The 13719-nt window shown below is 37.1% G+C and overlaps 1 protein-coding gene across 1 annotated transcript in view; it reads right to left on the bottom strand.

Annotated features, from left to right (window-relative positions):
- Positions 1 to 4779: 4779 nt before the first annotated feature.
- Positions 4780 to 13719, bottom strand: part of LOC126278348 (vacuolar protein sorting-associated protein 16 homolog) — a 214654-nt gene continuing 205714 nt past the window's right edge. Inside the window, exons 15-16 of the mRNA XM_049978390.1 lie at positions 9948 to 10051; positions 4780 to 5405 (exon numbers count right to left, since the gene is read on the bottom strand). Coding sequence (XP_049834347.1) covers positions 5261 to 5405; positions 9948 to 10051 — 249 coding nt within the window. The 3' untranslated portion in view covers positions 4780 to 5260. The remainder of the gene's footprint in view (positions 5406 to 9947; positions 10052 to 13719) is intronic.

The raw sequence follows: 13719 nt of genomic DNA, 5'->3' as shown, positions 1-13719 counted from the left end.
TTCATTAATACGATTTGCTTGAATTATTGTCTAGCAATCCAAGAATACAGCTTCCTACGCATCTTATATTAGACAAGTGGGCCGAACACAAAAAACTGAGGAAGTTCTTCCTCGACAGTTACTTATAGACCATAGAAAACTTCTATTACTGTAATGTGCAAAAGGCAGTGAGTAGGAATTACTAACTCCAGTCTTAGAAATGATCAGGGTGTAACCAAATATATAAACTAACTTGCAATGTGAATGTAAAAGACTCATTCCACATCATTACGATCTGTCAAGCAAAATGATCCATGGAATATGCAACAATAACTAATAAATATCTACCAAAGTACATAAGTACATATTATTGCTGAAAGATCATAAAATTTGATGCCTGGAAAAAGAAAAAAAAATGTTCTTTACTTCAAAAATGAAACTGCATAAAAAAAGAGTCTCATGCATATTATTTTATTTATTACTTACTATAATACATTGGCGGTTTCAATGATAACTAAGTAATCTGTCTCGTACACTCGCTTCATAGCTGCTTCCTTAAGGCATGGTACTGTGTCCATCTTCTAAACCAATTATTTCTAAAGGTTCATCCAACTTGAATCCATGTGTTTCAAGAAGAAAGTTTTGCAGAATACAGCATGCTCAAATTATTACTGCACAGAAGTCCTCTTTCACATTTTGTGCAATGAAACATTCGCTATTTTGTTGTCATTTCCTAACTAGCTCGCACAAGCACAAGGCTCTTGCCAGTTATCAGAAAACGTCAGCCGAATGGTTCAATCGGATTTCCAGTGATTCAATTGCTGAACTCAATCACACAATAGCCATGTCTTGCAACAACTGAACCACACTATTGAATCACTGTTTCTGAGTCATCATTGCAAAAGCAGCCTTAAAAAGACATGCAGTGAGCAGCACATTTGTCTCAATCAGGAGGCATATTAAAATTCAGCTGACGCATAGACAGCTCAGCTAGATAGTAGCATGTGGTGGTGCATCTCATGTGAATGCTCAAACTATAGCGTTCTAGAACAATGAAATGAGTGCGAAGTCCCCATGCAAACCACAGACTCCATAATTATTTACTGAAGTGGGACTGATGTCTCAAAAAGGTACATCCATCCAGTTTCACAAGACACCTGCTACGTGAATGAAGATAGAGGCTTCAGGTGAATTTTAACCTACACATCAAAATTAAAATTTATGTTGGCACAGTTCTAAGTTGCCAGTTCACACGGTTGTCATGGGGATCTTCCTTATGCAGCTATGTAGCTCACTCATTAACCACAGTGTGTCATGTTGAGATGGCTATCTAACATATCACCAAAAGACATTTTGCGTTCCGCATTTCAACCCATAAAATTCAGTTAAAATTATGTGGCGAGAGTCCGGCACTACGCACCATCTCAACAATGGACTGCCAGTAATAGCCCAGTCAGGGAAGATTGAAAAAGGTCAACTGAGGAAAAATTCATGTAGTCACAAATTTTTGTATAGTAGTAGGGGGGAGTGTCCACCGCTGGTGGTCTTGCGGTAGCGTTCTCGCTTCCCGAGCGCAGAAGATGATTAAGAGGTGTTTGATCTGGTGATTGATGGACATGGAACTGGCCTATGTCTACCAGTCTGTAAACTGGGGTATAGAATCCAGGTGGTGCCACACATTTGCAACACAATGTGCTAGAGTAGGAAAATTTCTATGAGAAAAATGATGTATATTGGTCCCTTTTAGATGGCATTAGATGTGCTCAATGATATTATCACACATTATCCCAGCCCGTACTTTTTGAACTACACATGTGTTGGTTACTTCTAACCATTTTTGCTCTCAGATTTTCCTGTAGCAAACACATATGATGTGAAAGTTCACAACGCTCTCTCTACTGAACATACATTCAGAGGTAAAATGTGCAAATTACAGGTCAAAAAATTGTTCTCTCCTCAAGTTTCAAACTTCTCAGTTTTATGTAATGCAGGACAGTGGGGCATGCAGTCACAGAGTTGTGAATTCTGCAGTCCAGTTGACAAAACTGCATAACAACTTGTCAAACTGGGGAAATGAGCCCACCTATTCAGTACTAGGCTGTTAAGTCATTCTATTTGCCAGTATGAATGTTGTTTCGGTAGGTATCCCACTTTCACCTAATTGAATGCTGACCATGAATTACACTTGTAATGTAGCTTTCAAAACATATTTGCCCGACTTATCACACCTGTCAGCATTAAAAAACAGTTGTCATGAAAATCAAGAATGAAAAATCCAGGATTGAATATAACAGTATTATGAAAAGGAAATTTGCTACTCACTTTCATTTCATAATACTGTAGTCATGAAATTAAAACACTAAATTCATTAACATGATTATATGTTATGTTCCCTAAACAATAAAATGTATATGACAAAAAAGTTAAATGAGTATATTTTATTTTTTGTTTCTCTATTTTGAGGAGTATCGGTCAATGGCAGTTACTGTTAAATATTTTTGTTGGTATCTAACATGACTTCCCTAATCAACCTAATTTTTCACCTGTTTAATATTTTTCCCATGGCTGCACACCTTGAATAAGCAAGTAATATTTTTCAGCGTCAATCAAACATTTATAGTATATGAATAACATTTTCTATCTTTATTCCCAAACTCATTGGAGGGAAGGATGTCTAGCACTTATCCATGGCAGAGTTATCAGATATAAATTATTTCAAAACAAATAACATGACATTAATCTTAATCAGTTTAGATAATCAAAGAAACCCTAAAGCTGCTTAGCTAGATTGAGATTTGAACCGCCATTTAGTGTCTTACCATTGCAGCACCTCACTTGGTAAGCTTGCTGGATACATTGTATTTAATTATATGAAGACATAATTTCAGATCGTTAAATCAAACAGGCAGTGTTCATATTTGGATACAAAGCATTTACGTAAGTCATCACATAATGCCAGATGATGAAACCAAAAATTTGGCATCCATATCCACAACAATAATACAGAAACATGTACTTCGTATATACTAATAAAATATGCTTACCTTTTAAATATCATCACAATCTACCTTCAAACAAATATTGAGTGGATGACTATGAAAATATATGATAAAACAATTACTTTTTGTACTTTGGTTTCAAAGTTAGTTCTTGAGATATGACACATTGATCTCACTGAATCTCTTATATCAAAAATTCAATTTGACACGTATGTCTCCTTTCTGCAAAGATTTGCATAGTCCAAGTGGGACAATAAGTAGACCAAGACTATTGTGTTCACCCCATAACGTCACTGAACTCCCATCATGCATCACAGTAGGATATGCATATTCAAAATACCAGGCTTCTGCTGACATTTTTAAAATTTAAACATGTCTATAGTTGGGAATAACAACATTCTCCCTATTGTTGTTGTATCCAGTTTGAAAGCTCATTACTCCAGTTTCATCATTTCAAGGCACTGCATGCGTCATCAATAGTTCTGGAATGTTTGGCACAGTGATTCATATTTGATAGGTTTGGTAATATAGCAACTTGTCTATGTATATTCATCTCAGATGCCATTTCTTTGTACCTCCTTCCACAATTCACTTTAAAGTCCTTATGTTTCTTTAAGTCCAAACTTCAGCCACTGTGGTGAATTATATATGATACTTTTCCTTATTTAATGTAGGCTGTCATTGCACACCACACAGTACTACTCGCAACAACGATGATGGCAGTGGCAGTTTTCATTCCTGCGGTTCAAGCAAATGGATATTCCAATTGTGCCTCTTTCTTAATCTAAAAGATAAGCCATAACGAAGTTTAATGTATTTTGCATCAAACTGCTATCACTGATACTAATAGCCTGATGTGTATGGACTCTCACTCACTAATTAGCAAGCTTCAACATGAGATGATGAGATTACACAACTGGTTTCCTTTGAGTACTGTTACTGATATTAGGGTCAGTACACATGCTGCACTCCATCCAGAAGGTTGGAATTTGATTATGACAGTGTATGAAAATTAATAAACTATAGCAATGCATTTTGCTGTTGACTGTATTTTACTACTGACAGCAGTGATGAAGGATGGATTTATATTTATTTTGATGTTACTGTAAAAACATTGCCATACAAACTGCTGTAATATTTGATACTTGGGAATGATAAGCTGATTGAAACTGATAGTTAATAAAGATTTTTTTTCACTAGCAGTTCTTGGAGTTCCTAATACATGATATTTTTCAAATGTAGGTAAGGCTGGAAAAGATTGCTTTTAAAATAAAGGCAACAGTTTACAATGTACAAAATAAATAAATCCACTAATGATGAGGTTATCTGAGTTGGAGCACTAGCTAACCCAAGACAAGGAATTGGAAGAAAAATAGCTCTGTTCCTTCCAGAAGAATTATCTACATCTTGGAATAGTAGTCACCTTCAGTGATTCTGGACATGTCATGGAAACATCCAGACTCCTGAAATAAGAATCATGAATCCACAGCAAGCTACATGTGGATCTTCAACAACATCTGAAATGGCATCCACATTACAGATATCATTAAACATAATGTTCTCATTCTTTTTCCCCAAACATGAAGAAGACATGGAAGATAAATGTTTAAAAAAAATAAAAATGATGACAAAAGAATTTTTGCTTGCGTGTACAGAAAAAATAAAATGTGTTAATCTGAAATACTTAAAAGGAAACTCTGGACTAACTGAGGAGGTAAGTTGAAATGTGTCTAAGATAAATAGTTTACTATATGAAGTGCTTACATTAACAATCAGAAAAAATGCAATGACTGATATTACATCTTTTTATAAAAACTGAAAAATGTTTATTTCAAGTCTGAGACTGCCAGAAGCTAGAAACTTTTACATATACATACAACACATATATAAATACATTCACAAAAACTGTGCTTTAATCAGCTTACAAGCTATAGGAACAAGGAAATGTTGGCAGAACATTGTAGGGAATCACAATTCACATTTACTCACTGTCATAATATTGTAAGTGGAATTATTACCTTGCTGTAGGGGAGAGAACATAAAAAGTGTCTAATCTTTGCTAACAAATTTTATCACAGTAGGTTGATTCTGGTCATGTTGCTGAGTTCCAGAATTAGAAAATCATTCACTTGTATTTTTCACCACACTCTAATAGTTACCTCCAATTTCTTTCTTCCTCTACCTCGATGCATATATACTGCACCAACAAACATTCTATAATATTCTTGAACAACTGAAAAATATTCCTTGGAGTAGCAATAGGCAATGTTTTTATTCTTCTTTCATTTTTTGTTTGCAAGCTGTGACACAAGTACATTTATTTTGTCAGATAGTGTTCTGTCAGATGTCTGGCAATGATTCTGAATGTACAAGAGACCTTGTACATCTTTCTGCTCAAACGCTATGCGTGATGCCTCTTCAAATAACCTGGTGAAATGAGGAAAAATGTATTAATTAACATTCACAGATGCACAAAAAATCAGAAAGACTGAATTATATTTGTTACAGTGAATAATTTGATAGCTATAAAAGATTTAATCTGAAAAAATTAAATGCATGTTGTTGTTGTAATACCTAATACAGGTCACTGTAAACAAAATTACTCCATGAGCTATTAATACCAAGTGTCTATTTTATCATACACATTTCTGATTTAATCCCGCTTGAAATATGCTGAAGGTCCTAACAAGGGTTCTAAAGACTGACAGTATCCTCCCACCTTTAAGATGGGTAATCTTTCTATGCTCTCTACATCCTCATGAGCTGCAACTAACTAGTTACTGGACACAGTGAATCTCGCATATAACTTAAAAAAGAAGCAAAAGTACTGGCTTTTTTAAAATATAAGGATTCTTTTTCTATTTATGAGCAAGGAAATCAAAACTCCTTCAAACTTCTTCCATCTGACACAATGCAACAGTTTCAATTAGGGATGTTCGATAATCATTGTAATTTACAAAATCAATGTTTGGCATTTTAACACTGATGTTTCAATGCTGATACCGAAGTCTTTGAAACACCATAATGTTGATGTTAAGACAAAATATAAAACCTTCAGTGTTAGGGCACCTGCTACCAATGTCAGTAATTTTTTTATTATTTAAACAAATATTTTTCTGAACATGGCCCACAATAACATCATTGGAGTGGTTAAATCAGTAGAAATAGTATTTCGAAGAAAATGTCATACTTTTGTCCATATGCTCAATTTAGTAGCAAAACATCTATAGAGAAGCCAGGCAAACTCCTGACTTGATGACTGATGTGAAAAGGATTTTAATGTGATCTAAACAAAGTACAGCAGCAAGTGATGAGCTGAAAAATGAATCAGGCTCAGACTAATTCAAGAAGTATCCACCAAATGAATACAATACTACACATGACTAAACAACTTTTCTGGCAGCTGTCAGCAATGATGAAAAATTTCATTGATATACTAGTGCACCAAGCCATTCTAACAGCCACATGTATTGTAACTATGGAAGATGATTGGCCATTTTGCAGTCTACAGAAGTGGCTACTCATGAAATTTGTATAGATAAGTATGTTGCAGGCAGTAATGTAATCCCCAAACTTTCAGTATTGATTCTCAAAATGTCTGACTTCCAACTAATTCAGACTGCTGGAGACAATCTCAAGGGGAACACCACAACAGAAATCAAAAAGCACTTACTACCAACTGAAGACATTAACATATTATCCAAATCAACAATTCTCAATCCTAAATTCAAGAAGATGCTTTGTATGTTCAAAGGCAATCAAAACCATCACAGATTTGCTTGCAGAGGTTGAAACAACTATCAGTTAGCATGTATACATCGATACATTACAGGAAAACAAATAAATAAAATTTGATTTATGGAGTGAACTTTATAAAACAGTACAAGAAAAGTATAATTTATGAACAGTGGAAGAAAAAGATCGGTTATTATCTTAAAGATCGCCTTACAGATCTTAAAACACGATCCATTAGAAGCTACAAAACCTTGCAATGAAGTATTTGAGCTGTATAGCTACATCATCAGCTTCTGAAGGCTGTTCTCAAAAACAGGATGCATGCTTTGTCAAGAATACAATAGACGTAGGGGGTAATTTCTTTCAAAAAACGTTATTTTTCCAGTCGGTATACAAAAAGCTGCAGGACGTGTAACTGCAATTATTGCTGTATTTATTGCTCAATAAACATTGTATTAGATGTATTTTTATGTTCCTTCTTTATGGCATTCTATAAATTAATCTCTTTACATCAATGTTAAAAACACTTATGTTTATTATTGCACATCTGTGGTTAGACATCAATGATGAAACTGAGATCAGCAAATTTGCCAACAATGCATGTCCCTAATCTAAATATGTTTAGCAGTTACAATGAGATAACAAAAGTCATGGGATACCTCCTAACACCATGCTGGACCTCCTTTTGTCTGGCGCAATGCAGCAACTCAACATGGAATGGACTCAACAAGTCACTAGAAGTCCCCAGTAGACATATTGAGTCTTGCTGCCTCTACAGCCATCCATAACTGCAGCAGTGTTGTCAGTGCAGGATTTTGTGCGCACACTGACCTCTTGATAATGTTCCATAAATGTTCAATGTGATTCATGCTGGGCAATCTGGGTGGCCAAATCATTCGCTTGAATTGCCCAGAATGTTCTTCAAACCAATCAAAATCAACTGTGGCCCAGTGACATGGTGCACCTTTGTTTGGGACCATGAACATAACCATTTCCAGTCAATGATTGGTTCAGTTTGACCAGAGGACCCAGCCCATTCCATGTAATCCCCCCCCCCCCCCCCCCCACAACCCACCCACCCCAGCCCCAGCTATTATGGAACCACAACCAGCTTGCATAGTGCCTTGTTGACAACTTGGGTCTTTAGCTTCTTGAGGTCCACAATACACTCGAACCCCACCATCAGCTCTTACCAGCTGAAATTCGGATTCACCTGATCAGGCCACTGTTTTCCAGTCATCTAGGGTCCAACCTGAAATTTGGTATTCTCGGCACACTCAACACATCAGATCTCTGAATACTGAATTCCCATGATTTCTGAAATGGAATGTCCCATGCTTCTAGCTCCAACAACTACCCCGGATTCAAAGTCTGGTAATTCCTATTGTGTGACCATAATGACATCAGAAATCTTTTCACATGAATCACCTGGGTACAAATGACAGCTCCGCAAATGCGCTGCCCTTTTATACACTGTGTACATGATACTATCGCATATCACTATCCCATGATTTCTGTCACCTTAGAGTATTTCTTTTAAACAGTCATAGATTTCCTCCAAGCTTATGACTTTTAATAAAGCTGCCATTTTTGTTTCTTTGTCCGTTCCATATACACAAAAATTTTCATTCAGCAATTTTTTTCCATTTGTTGGGATAAAGAGATGTCACACATAGTGAGACTGGTTGATAGCCTGAATCCTGATCTTCTTTGGTTAACAAAACAAACAAACTCTGTCTGAATAGTCCTTTAAGGCCCAACAGTACTGACCGACCACAATGTCATCCTCAGCTGTAGGCATCACTGGATGACACCTGCTGTCAGTTCTCATGACTGGCTTTTTGGTTAACAACTGATGCATAATCACAAACAGGTGCTGTGGGCTGTTGTGGTGCAACGAGCAGTACCCACTTTTGCACAAGACAATGTTTTTTTCCTCTGACTGTACCATACAAACATTTAGAATCTGTGTGAAATTGCAGTTTGTAAATAAATCTGGCAAACAAATGACTATGGTTTATTTTGAATCTTCCCACACATTCCACCTGAGTTATTTATTAAATATCTTTGTTGCAACCATCATTCTCTGCACAGGTAAACACAAACCAGCTGACCACTGACATGAATGGCCAGAATCAAATTTTTATCAACAGCGAACATGATCACAAGTTGTCAAGTTTGCTGTCCAGCACAGCACAACTGAGCCACATTTTCTCAAGCCCTTGTCCCTCTTTTTTCATCCCACCAAACACCAGCTTTTCAAAAATTGCACAGTTGGAAAAGGGTGTAGTGCTGTTGGTACACTCCATTATCTCACAACCCACCATGATAACATTTATTTTATTTTCTCATATTTTGTGAGTGTCTTTCTTTACTGTCTTATCCTCTGGAATGTGAGTACTCCCTATCTTCACTTGCAAATGGATTTCACCTTCCTCTCCCATTTCTATGCAGTTTCATTGCCACTGAACATTACTCTGCTACATTTCCTTATCCTAGTTTTCATGTCTCATCAACTTCCTTAGCCAAAACCAATGAGTGACTTTACACAACAAAAACTAAGAAATTATCTGAAATGTGTAAAGTTATTAGTTTCATTACAGATATTTTGACTTAAATAATGATTTATATTTTCCAGTTATCTATCTGTTTATCAGATATATGCAAATTTCAAACACCATATGATTATCTTTTGCATAACAGTGCCTGTATTGAGGAATCCCCAGCCTTTTTAACAATTATATTATTTCTTATGTAAACACAGCTTCCCCTTATTTTATCATCAATGAAGCTTTGGTTTTTTTAAACATTTTGTTGACTATAAAAAGCTGAAAATTTATGGAACATCCAAATCGCAACTACTATGATAGAATTTGAACAACATTCTTCACTAAATAAATTACCCTGTGCCATCTTAGTATGTACTATTTGAACAATACAAAACTATTTAGGGAAAAAAACACCATATAAAATCCAAATGACTTCTTTCCTCCTCATGGTAATCTAGCCCTGTGTTTCCCTTCCCCTGTCCCCTCCAATGATTTCATTCATTTTTCCTGAACCCCAATTGCTTTAACCCTTTGACAAAAATAAAACACTAAATTATACATTAGGTTATCAATATCTGAAGGACTTAATGTCACAGAGGCAGAAAACATACTCAAACAGAACTAAAAACTAAAACTTTTAAACAAATACTCAACATAAAACCACTGACAAGTACTGGATACTCACTTAGCCTTCACATAATACTTAACCTTCAGTTCATCCCTCACTTTTGGTAAATACTTCTGTGCTTCATGGATATTATTATGCTTCAGACAGACTTCCACAAATGGCTGAAATGGATTAATAGAAACACCCAATGAAATTAACTTTACAGATTTTTCTTAGATCAAAAACTTATGTTTTTATTAGTATGGCTAATAACAAGAAATTACTGCAAGCAAATTGAAATACATGGCTACTATGAATAATTTTTTTCACTTTCAAAGTTCTATATTTTCCAAAGTATTTTATCTACTAATATGACTCATGCATTAACACAACCATACTCTCACCCAATTTGCATTGTGCCCGCCAGATAGTATTGCAAGTGAAGTGCCTTGACAAAATGACACCCAAAGCAAGAGGATGAACATTTCACCTCCAAGCTCATATTCAGTGATGATGCAACATTCCATTTATCTGGAAAGGTTAATTGCCAAAATCTGAGCAAGTGGGACACTGAAAATCATCTTGAAATTGTAGTGCATGAATAAGATGTGCCAAAGATTAATGTTTCCTGTGCAACATAATAGAATGCCCACCAAGGAAACTGGAATGGCCACTGGTAGGTGACAGGGACCATGTTGACTACGACTGTCACAGACGAAGTTGTATGGGTCATTTTTCTTCTGTGAGAAGACTGTGAAGAGTATGTCTTGTTTTGATATGTCGCAGTTGTGTTTGTTTTCATGACTGACTGCTGATTTTGAGAATTTCATCTTTCAACAAGACAGGGCACTGCCTCACTGGAGCATCAATGTTCATCACTACCTAAATGAAGGACATCCACAATACTGGATTGTGTGTAGTGGTACAGTCGATGCAGCTCTGTCTCTAACACTTCGTTAAGTTTTTCTTTGAAGGTACATTAAGGACCATGGCTGTGTGCCACCACTGCCAAGGCTGTGCGCCCCCACTGCCAAGAACACTGGAACAGCTCAGAGAACCCATCAGTGTTGCTGTGCTGACCATTGACATGGTTTTGCTACATAAGGTAAGGAACAAACTTGACTACCATTTGGACACGTGTTGTGTAACCAGAAGGGCACTCATAGAACACCTATACAGTGCAAACGCAAACTTGGTGGGTTATCATCATCATCATCATCATTTAAGACTGATTATGCCTTTCAGCGTTCAGTCCGGAGCATAGCCCCCTTATAAAATTCCTCCACGATCCCCTATTCAGAGCTAACATTGGTGCCTCTTCTGATGTTAAACCTACTACTTCAAAATCATTCTTAACCGAATCCAGGTACCTCCTCCTTGGTCTGCCCCGACTCCTCCTACCCTCTACTGCTGAACCCATGAGTCTCTTGGGTAACCTTGTTTCTCCCATGCGTGTAACATGACCCCACCATCTAAGCCTGTTCGCCCTGACTGCTACATCTATAGAGTTCATTCCCAGTTTTTCTTTGATTTCCTCATTGTGGGCACCCTCCTGCCATTGTTTCCATCTACTAATACCTGCAATCATCCTAGCTACTTTCATATCCGTAACCTCAACCTTGTTGATAAAGTAACCTGAATCCACCCAGCTTTCGCTCCCATACAACAAAATTGGTCAAAAGACTGAACGGTGCACAGATAACTTAGTCTTGGTACTGTCTTCCTTCTTGCAGAAGATAGTAGATCATAGCTGAGCGCTCACTGCATTAGCTTTGCTACACCTCGCTTCCAGTTCTTTCACTATGTTGCCATCCTGTGAGAATATGCATACTAAGTACTTGAAACCGTCCACCTGTTCTAACTTTGTTCCTCCTATTTGGCACTCAAGCCGTTTATATTTCTTTCCCACTGACATTACTTTCGTTTTGGAGATGCTAATCTTCATACCATACTCCTTACATTTCTGATCTAGCTCTGAAATATTACTTTGCAAACTTTCAATCGAATCTGCCATCACAACTAAGTCATCCGCATATGCAAGACTGCTTATTTTGTGTTCACATATTTTAATCTCACCCAGCCAGTCTATTGTTTTCAACATATGATCCATAAATAATATGAACAAAAGTGGTGACATGTTGCAGCCTTGTCTTACCTCTGAAACTACTCTGAACCATGAACTCAACTTATCGTCAACTCTAACTGCTGCCTGACTATCCATGTAAATACCTTTAATTGCTTGCAAAAGTTGGCCTCCTATTCCATAATCACGTAGAACAGACAGTAACTTCCTCCTAGGAACCCGGTCATATGCCTTTTCTAGATCTATAAAGCATAGATACAGTTCCCTGTTCCACTCATAACACTTCTCCATTATTTGCCGTAAGCTAAATATCTGGTCCTGACAACCTCTAAGAGGCCTAAACCCACACTGATTTTCATCCAATTGGTCCTCAACTAATACTCGCACTTTCCTTTCAACAATATCTGAGAAGATTTTACTCACAATGCTGATTAAAGAGATACCTCTGTAGTTGTTACAATCTTTTCTGTTTCCATGTTTAAAGATTGGTGTGATTACTGCTTTTGTCCAGTCTGATGGAAGCTGTCCTGACTCCCAGGCCATTTCAATTATCCTGTGTAGCCATTTAAGACCTGACATTCCACTGTATTTGATGAGTTCCAACTTAATTTCATCCACCCCAGCTGCTTTATTGCACTGCAATCTATTGACCATTTTCTCCACTTCCTCAAATGTGATCCTATTTCCGTCATCATTCCTATCCCATTCTGCCTCGAAATCTGAAACATTACTGATTGTATTTTCACCTACATTGAGCAACTCTTCAAAATATTCCCTCCATCTGCTCAAGGCATCCACAGAATTCACCAGCAGTTTTCCTGACCTGTCCAAAATACTTGTCATTTCCTTCTTACCTCCCTTTCGAAGACTCCTAATTACACTCCAGAATGGTTTTCCAGCAGCTTGACCCGTAGTCTCCCACCTGGTTCTAAAGTATTCCCAAGATTTCTTCTTGGATGCTGCAATTATCTGTTTGGCTTTGTTTCTTTCTTCAACATAACTTTCTCTGTCTACCTGAGTTCTAGTATGTAGCCATTTTTGATACGCCTTCTTTTTCCTTTTACAAGCTGCCTTTACTGTGTCATTCCACCAAGCTGTTTGCTTCTTCCTGCTTTTACACACTACTGTTCCAACACATTCTTTAGCCACTTCTAGTACTGTGTCCCTGTACCTTGTCCATTCCTTTTCCAATGACTGTAATTGACTACATTCAACTACCTGGTACCTTTCTGAGATAGCTGTTATGTACTTGTTCCTGATTTCCTTATCCTGAAGTTTCTCCACTCTTATCCTCCTACATATTGACCTGACCACCTGCACTTTCGGCCTCACAATCCCAATTTCACTGCGGATTAAATAATGATCAGTGTCATCAAAGAATCCCCTGAATACAAGTGTGTCCCTCACAGCCTTCCTGAATTCCTGATCTGTTATTATATAGTCAATGACAGATCTGGTTCCCCTGCCTTCCCAAGTATACCGGTGAATGTTCTTATGTTTAAAAAAGGAGTTTGTGATTACTAATCCCATACTGGCACAGAAATCCAAGAGTTGTTTCCCATTGCTGTTGGCCTCCATATCCTCTCCAAATTTACCTATAACTTTTTCATACCCTTCTGTTCGATTTCCAATCCTGGCGTTAAAATCACCCATGAGCAGAACACTGTCCTTGTCCTTTACTCTAACAACTACATCACTGAGTGCCTCATAAAAACTATCCATCTTATCTTGATCTGTCCCTTCACAATGCTAATATACTGACACAAT

The sequence above is a fragment of the Schistocerca gregaria genome, chromosome 6 (genome assembly GCF_023897955.1).
Source record: "Schistocerca gregaria isolate iqSchGreg1 chromosome 6, iqSchGreg1.2, whole genome shotgun sequence".
NCBI lineage: Eukaryota > Metazoa > Arthropoda > Insecta > Orthoptera > Acrididae > Schistocerca > Schistocerca gregaria.
The sequence above is the reverse complement of the archived record's forward strand: the minus strand, read 5'-3'. Positions and strand labels throughout refer to the sequence as shown.